The sequence below is a fragment of the Micromesistius poutassou genome, assembly GCF_964030765.1.
Source record: "Micromesistius poutassou genome assembly, chromosome: 20".
In the NCBI taxonomy this organism is placed as follows: domain Eukaryota; kingdom Metazoa; phylum Chordata; class Actinopteri; order Gadiformes; family Gadidae; genus Micromesistius; species Micromesistius poutassou.
In genome coordinates, this window is record NC_140290.1 from 10851530 (window position 1) to 10860323 (window position 8794).

Sequence of the window (8794 nt, forward strand, 5' to 3'; positions counted from 1 at the left end):
AATTTCTCTATTGTTTTTCTTTTCTTTATGCATGGTATGTTTTAACCAATTTTAGTATTTCCAAATACTAGTAGGAGTCACTGAATAATAATGTCTTGGCAACAGGGTCAGTGCCAAAGGGAAGCATTTATATTTATTAGAACACTGGATTTAAGAAAAAAGTTATTAAAAAAGGAAATATATTCTCAATTCTGCAATTAGAAGCTGAAAGGTCAGGCTGAATATTCGGTGAGTCAAAACTAGGCTACACCCGCATGGCTTATGGCAATGTGGGTCCCTGAACTAAAACATTTAGTTCTTTGGCAACGATTTATTAACTGCAAAGCGGAACTTCATATTTTGTAAAGCTTGGTACGTGTGGTTGCAACGTGCTGTGTGTGATGAATACAACGCGTCTGTGGGTGCTTGAGCGCTCATGTAGATTTGTGCTAATGCGATATAGATGTGAGGCTGTGAGATTTTGTGTCTTTCCATGTGAGACGAATGCCCTCCTGGAGTATTGAGGGCCTACATGGTAGATATTTTCACACTGGATCTTTTCTGTTGTGATAATTTCAGGCCAACAAGTGATGCCTCAATCTTTAAAACTATTTGTTATTCAAAAAAGTTGCCATCAGAGTATTAATTCAATTATTGGGAACTAGTGTGTTCTCAAATATTATTTGCTTCATTATAATCTATTTTATTCATGTTTGCTCCGTTTGAGTTGGTGCAAGCCAATTGATTTGTATGCAAATATTCATCAATGTCAGGGCTAATCAACACGACACAAAAACCACACAGAGGATGTGCATCAATTGTTGAACTCGCTAAAAATAGCTTTATAATAATCATATTGATAGGAATAATATCAGCCATTAGAAAACGTTTTGACAATGTTGACAGTGTTACATTCTGTGTTGGCTTTAAACCACGTCACAGTGTGCCTACTCTCTGGGCTTCAGGCCTAGCAAATGTGCTTCTGGACACATCTAGATCCATAGAACATTGAGGCTTGATAAACCACTTTGTTATGTACAAAACAGAAACCCAAAGGAAAAATGATGATGCTTTACATGTCAATTTGCAACCTCCCCTCGGAAGCATGTGGTTTAAGATGTATCCTGCCTATGGGCCCTTTCAATGCACAACTAGGTGTTTTCATGCAGTATTTTTTTTTGTGTACCCATTAGTGTTGTCAAATAGCAAAGTTCAGCTTATTGTTCGTCACTATTGCTATGTGCGCCTCTCTAACCCAAACATCTTTTTGGAGAAATAAAGAAAAGGTAAAAGGGATTATGTACAATATGCTAACTTGGCACTGAATCACTCTATAGGTGTTTATATAAAATGTCCTTATGTCTAGAACGAAACAAGAGTTGAAATACAGAGAAGCTCGCCGTGTACCATCCCCCCTCAGATTAAAAACCTGTGTAGCCATGTGAGAAGAAGCGTGAACCCCAGGAAGGGTCTATAAACTGTGTTATGTTTGCTACATAAGAGTATACAGAGAGCATGTAAACGCCTGCAACTGATCCTGTCGTCCTCTTGCAAGGACAACACAATCCTCTTCGAGAGTGAAGGTGGTTGAGGCAGGGTTTCGCCTGGAACAAACATACACAGCTAAACTCCTGTAAGATGATCCTCCCTTTTGTCCGTTTGGCGGTTGTCTTCACCCTTCGTTGCTCCGACCCCCCCCCACCCCCCCCAAGTGTCAAAAGGGTTTGATGGACGAGTCAGAGATCTCCCCCCACGGCTATTGTCTATGTCTCTTTTCTTCTTTTGCTTCCCCCCTCCATAGTAGCAGCGATAATAGAAAATACTATTATTTAGTTGTTTGTTGTTGTACATGAGACGCACCCTTGAGTACAGAACAGTAATGTTACCCCCATAGCTATATGTTGAATGGTAATGCTACTTTGAGCAAGACAAGACATAACTCATTGTTTGGTGGCCAATGATCTCAAACTACTACTAATAATAATCATTATCATATTAATTGCAATAACAATACATATTGATAAGAGTAATGTCCAACGACAACAGGTATTTACATGTTTGTAAACGTGAGGGCGGGCGGCGTACTGGTTACTAACTATGCTGATTGCACAGGGTTCTGCTGAGTCGTCTATGGTCACCTATGGTTACCCGTGTCTGTGCTGTAAAGAGGGAGTGTTAACATCACAGTGCAATTACACACACACGCACTCACACATGCACTCACGCAAACACGCACACACTTCAATGCTACCCGATCCCTCCTCCGCCTCCTCTTCAAGTTTTCCTTTTTTTTTTCCCCGCAGACACATAGAGCAAAACCAGCCAAACTTTGGCTACAGCTCGACTCCATTTCTACTGGTTTCTGCAGAAGTCTTCTGTGATTTGAAGTAAGTCCCATAGAGTTCCGTCCTTTATTTAAGAGTAAGTTGTCGTATCTTCGCTGGCTGTGATCCCGTCCCAGTGTCCACGGTGCCAGGGTACCAAGGGGTACCAGAGGGGTGGTTTGTGGTGGTGGAGATGGACAAGTGCCCCCCTCCCCCAAATAGTCAGTACTGTGTGTGTGTGTGTGTGCCTGTGCATGTGTGTGTGTGTGTGTGTTTGCGGGCGTGCTCTGGGGTGGAAGGCAGGGTTGCTATGGGGGCTGAGGTACTCTGTGTTCACGTGTCCGTCTGGGTGTCCTGACAGTTGGAGGTGGGTGTTGATGGCCGAGGACCCCACACCTGGCTGAGACTGCTTTAACTGAAAGGCCTCCCTTTGTTTATAGCAAGTATGTTGATAGATAGATAGAGATATCTATAAAGAGAGACATGGGGGGGGGGGGGGGGGGGGGGGTAGAGTGAGAGAGAAGAGTGGGGCATATTTACGATGGAAAGGTGGATTCTGGAACCAAGCTAGGAAAAAGCACACTTTCGTGGTGTTACACAATGTATGTGTTTGTGTCACAAAACCACTGGTTGAAAGACCACATCACATATTGATTAACGCTAAACCATTTGGAGTACATTGGATCAATTCAGTGAGATTCGATTGGGTCAATGAGACGCTAAAACAGTAGAGCTATCAAAATGAGGCTAACTGCTAGCTTGCTGCCTGCTCTCCATAGTCATTGCTGGCAGCTTACCAACCCTGGCCATGGCTCTCTTGGTAGGCTATGATGTGCCTGTGGATGAAGAGACGTATGGTTGAGGAGACATTCTGCATTCACAGTTGGGCTAACAGTATAAAAGCAGATTATTTATTGTGCTTTTGAAGTGTAAAGTTTCTGCTTAGTAATCTGTGAATGGATTTTCTTTAAATAACGTTGAATGGCAACAAAATATTGTATGCTGTGTGTATATTTATATGTATAATGACACATTTTGCCTTGCTGCATTGTGAAAGAATTAAGAGTTTGGGGAGTGTAACACATGCAGTGCACCAACATTTGAATAAACCAACATATCAACCATTGCTCTTTATCTGTGTGTGTGTGTGTGTGTGTGTGTGTGTGTGTGTGTGTGTGTGAGAGAGAGAGAGAGAGAGAGAGAGAGAGAGAGAGAGAGAGAGAGAGAGAGAGAGAGAGAGAGAGAGAGAGAGAGAGAGAGAGAGAGAGAGAGAGAGAGAGAGAGAGAGAGAGAAATAGGCCTATGGCATGTTCAAAATTATAAAAACTTTTTTTTTTTTACAATATTCTATATAGGTCGATTTATATTTATGTTTATACATTTTTTTTAAATATATTTTGTATGTACATGTCACTATTCTTTCTTTATAAACTTTGTTAGAAGAAAACGCCCATTGTTAGCTGGTTAGGCACATGTAGTTGGTTCCAAAGGACATGTTTGTGTTTGCCGTGTTTGTGTGTGTGTGTGTGTGTGTGTGTTGGTTGGGTCAGGTGGGGTTGGGTAGGGTGTGGGAGAGGGGTTCTTTTGCCATAAATACCCTGTGGACCTGCCGCACGCTATCTTACTGAAGGTAATAGTAATATAATATATATATTTATATATTTGTAAAAACTGGTTTTCACATGTACTGAGTCTGAATATGCCACATAGCTGTAGAATCACACAATTCTATATTCTATAATAATAATACTTTTATATTACACATTTGATATATTTCTCTTTTATGTTGTACTCAATAGTCTACTAATCTAGAAATGTAGATTATATTATAAAATATTAATCTCCCAAAATATTCAATTTTACAACACATTCCATCTTAAATATTAGAAAAAACACATCATGCTAAAGATTCTTTGCTCAGTTTCTTTTTTCTTCAAAATTCATATTTTTGGGTCTTTGTATTTGTTGGGCTTCAGCGCAAATGCGACCGTCTGACACAAAATAAAACCAATAAACAAAATTAATTCTCCTTCCTATACCAGCCTTAGAAAGGATTCGAGAGAAAAATTGTTTCTTACACAAATTTGACATAAGCTGGGCCTTCCCAAACCTTTACAAACCATGCCAGTCCTTCATCAAACAATTTAAAATACTGTATTGCGGGGAATGATGACGAAAGAAAAGAGTAGAAATTCCTTGTGTTGGAGCTACCGTAACAAACACATTATGCAGTCATGGTTAATTTAAGACTTTGTTGTGTGACTCCTCGTTACCTCTGGAGGGAAACAAAATCAATATTTCAGTTTCTCAAGCATGACATGTTTGGAGTGTCTCTGTGCCACACAATAATCCCCCTGTCTATGAGAGAATGAGAGAGATGTCGATGTAGTTTTAACTAAGTACAAATATGTGGCCTCTCAAGGGTTGAAGATCATGTCCCTATCAGCAGGGTTGTTTTTTCATACGACTATGAATTAGGAAAAAGGTTGCCCGGGTGTTAATCTTTTGTATTGTTTTACGTTGTTTCACCACAAGGAGGTGCTGTAATCTCACAGTGACTTTGTGTCTGGAAACACCAACCCCGACGCACAATTATTTTTTTCAAAAAACACCAAAACCTTAAAATATACCCCAACCCCTGGAACCCAAAACAATAGATATATAGGGCTATATCAAAGCCAGCAGCTCCATTATTTTTCTATGAGGCTAATGATGCTACACTGCAAAGCTCTCTCTGGCGAACTAAGGCATGCACACTATGTACAAAAACGCATCATTGAAATAATCTAACTGGAATCCAAACTGCAGAGAAGTGTAGGAGGATTCTTTAGGACATGGAGGGGTAGAGGCAGTGGTGGTGAGGCTAATGTGACTGCCTGGGTAATTGTGAAGGTGCCATCTGTAGCTGGCTAGCGATGCACTAAGAATGTTCTTTGGGATTGCCAACATACTCGATGTTGAGGGCTTTGTGTTCAGATTAAAACGGTCAAACAGCCATTCTCAAAGCATCTTTTAAAAGTAAATTGAAAAATAACCTAACAACCCCCCACCCCCCTCCCCCCGCCCCGGCACCAAAACACATAAATGTGGTATAGCTATAATAGATTGTTGTGAAGGAGTGCCCCAAGCATTTCAGTGTATATAGTGATTATTCCTCTCCTCCCTTAACAAAGGTTCTGATCCCCTTAAGCCCTTTATTTTCAGTGAGAGAAGATGCTAAGAGAACACGCTCAGGCATGCTACGATGGCGTGACCCTTCCACTGAAGACCTGGTCAAAAAAAAAAGTCTTCTTTTCCTTGCCAAAGAATCCCACATCCAATGGCATGGAGTTTAAGGTCTGCAATAAATAAAACTCCCGAAACAAATCAATGTTAAGCTACAATTGAACATTTTGACTCCCCAGACAAAATGGCTGTCCTTGCTCTTTTTTTCTCCACCCCTCAGCACAGAACAAATCATTTTGTATTGCCAACTGTTGAAATGGCTGTGGACAAGGGCCCACCGTGGGAGACCGATAAAAGAGGGGCCTCATCTTAAGACTTGGAGATTCGAGCAGCTCGGCCCTATCTCAAAGCACCCCCCCCCCCCCCCCCCGGATTCAAATGTGTTTGTTGAACGGGTAACTACACCACCAAACCACTAAAAAGGGGCCTGCGGTTTCAGAGGCGGGTCTGGGCCTCGGGGATGTAGATCTCGATGCTGTCGGCGCTCTCCGTGGCCGAGTTCTGTCGGAAGGAGGCAGTCCTCTTGGTCTGGAGCAGCCTCCTCCTGGCCTCAGTCCTCTGGCGGTCCCCAAGGTCCAGGGACTTCTCCCTGACTGGCAGCGTGCGCCCGCCCAAACGGGGCACCGCCAGGGTCCCGCCCAAGCCCCCCCCGCCGCTGCCAACACCCCCCACTCCCCCTCCTCCTCCTCCTCCTCCACCGCCCCCCCCACCACCTCCTCCACCTCCGTCTCCGACACTGTCCGCCCGTAGGCTGCCGCTCACCCCCCCGGCTGGCTTCTTTGGTAAGGGGGGAGGAAGCTTCTTGTCCTCCTGGGATGGGGGGGGGGGGGGGGGGGGGAGGGAGCAGGGTGAGGATGTGGGGGAGGGTGTGTGTGATGGTGGGGTGTGATGAAACGATGGATGGGTGCATGGATCATGGGTTGGTGCAGGTTGGGGGGGTTGGAGGAGTGTGGAGGACGAGCAGGTCCATGGATACGGATAATGGTTAGGGGAGTGGTGGTGTGTGTTCCCATGAGGAAATGAGAACATGGTAGGACAAGGTACAGGGAGGACAAACAGAGCAATGGTTTAATGAATGCAAGGGGCGAGGTCACAGGACAGGAGACAGGATGGACAGGATATACAGACGGAGACAAAGGCGTTACGAGAATCGAAAAACAGTGTGGATCGGCGTGGGGGGGGCGAGATCACAGGAAAGAGAGGAGACGAGTGAGAGATGAGATGAGAAGGGAAAAGGCAAAAAGAAGAGGAAATGAAAGAGAAGGGTTAGTTTTTTAGTAAGCTATCAGGAGACACTACACAGCACAATGAGTTTGGTTGCATGAGCGCGGTGTACTGTTTCAACATTTAATGTGTTATTTGTGTGTTATCAATGAATGGATTGCAATTAATAATCGCAAAGGGTGGCAGTTTACATACAGTATACAGTATACATATAAGAATCCAGTCTTTACCCCCTTGTTTCTACAGCTGCGCTATATACAAACTCACACACAAACACACGTTTCGACCATCGCAATATAGTCATCACGAGACACTTTGACTCCACACTATGTCAAGGGTCCGAGGTCCTGTCGCCATTGTGCAGTTTCTCAGCCAAGAAGGGCTTGGAGGGCGCCGCCTCCTTTTGCGTCACCCTCTTGCAGGGCACCACCATGGCCCTCAGGGGGCGCTGTCGCGGGGCCAGGGCCGAGTGCACCCGCAGGCCGCTCACCTTCTTCTCGGCCGGGAGCCAGCCGGAGTCCTTGATCCTCTGGAGGTCCTGGAACTTGACCCTCACGTCCTCGATGTTGAGCTGGAGCAGGTCCCAGAAGCCTGCCAGGTCCTGAGAGGTGGGCTGGGGGTACGCTGAGGGGTCCTGGGTGGGTTGATTGTGTGGGTGTGTGTGGGTGGCGGTGGATCGGGTCGGAGTTTAAGAAGGGAGAAATGAAAGGAGAAGATGAGATGACACCTTTTCAGTTTTTTTGCTTCTCGTTAACACCCACTGAAATAGCTTTGTAGCTGCAATCCGTGCAGTGTCAGTATTCAGCTCGCAGAAAACTTGCATTCACAAGCAGCTTCACACACACGCAGACACACGCACACACACACACACACACGATCAGACACACACACACACACACACACACACACACACACACACACACAACCACACATACACACACGCACACGATCAGACACACACACACACACACACACACACACACACAACCACACATACACACACGATCAGACATACACACACACACACACACCAATAAATTCACACAAACACACATACACGCGATCAGACCTACTCACCACACTTTGCTGGCAGAGCCGGAAGAACTGCTGCACCTTTTGAGACATGAGCATCTGAGCGCTGCCGATGGCATTACGAATCAGTTCCAGAGCTGGAGAGAGTGGGAAAGGAAAACAAGACTCACAACAGAATTCCATTAGGTGTAGAAAATCCCCACACATCGATTTGACTTAAAGCCTAGAGCCTAGAACACACTTTTTTTTCTGCTGCAAGCTGCAAACCATTTATTGATATTCAATCATTTATTCATTCATGCGATACTCCAGGAACCATTTCTGATATCCAATATTGGAGCAGAAATACTTTCGGGTTTTTGAACCTCACCAATTCAGAGTCTAATTGGCGTCTAATTGGCAAAATGAGCAGGTGGCTTTGAAACATCACTGTGTTCCGCCGCAACTTGATATAATTTTCCTAAATTACATAGCATTCCTTCCGCTCCTCTATAAATATTGAGCGAGCAGTCACTGGGCGGGCTTCGTGATGATCATCATTTGTACAGATGCTGAACGACTCCGGTCAACAGCGGTCCTCAATCCAGCATTCCTGCATGTACACTATGATCTTAAATCCGTGTGATTCACCTCTGTAGCGTTGCTCACCGCTATTGACTTTACTTCTAGCTTACGGATCAATCAATTCCTACACATAAACTCCTTGGGAACCGTACCCTCCTCCGGCAACTCATTCTCCTCCGCCTCCCTCTCCATCCCCTGGCACCATCCCTCTATCCTCTCCACCTCCGTCTGGAGCAGCCGCAGGAAGAACTCCCCGTCCCTCATGCAAGGCGAGGCGCGCCAGAGTCCGGTAGGCTGCGGGGGCCCTCCAGGGGACGGCGTGCCCGCCCAGGCCCGTTCCGAGGTGAGGGGCAGCGGGGAGTGGGCCCGGGAGGGCAGGATGGGGTGGGGTCGCGCGTCGGTCTGACAGCTCTCCGGGGCGTAGCCGCCCTGGATGTAGTCCTGCT

The 8794-nt window shown here is 45.3% G+C and overlaps 1 protein-coding gene across 1 annotated transcript in view; it reads right to left on the reverse strand.

The window, feature by feature from the left end:
- Window positions 1-5963: 5963 nt before the first annotated feature.
- Window positions 5964-8794, reverse strand: part of dlgap3 (discs, large homolog-associated protein 3) — a gene marked incomplete at both ends in the record, with an annotated part of 3270 nt that continues 439 nt past the window's right edge. The window contains 7 exon segments of the mRNA XM_084484863.1: window positions 5964-6170; window positions 6225-6338; window positions 7243-7386; window positions 7830-7921; window positions 8501-8626; window positions 8629-8659; window positions 8661-8789. Of these exon segments, the coding sequence (XP_084340989.1) occupies window positions 5964-6170; window positions 6225-6338; window positions 7243-7386; window positions 7830-7921; window positions 8501-8626; window positions 8629-8659; window positions 8661-8789 (843 nt within the window).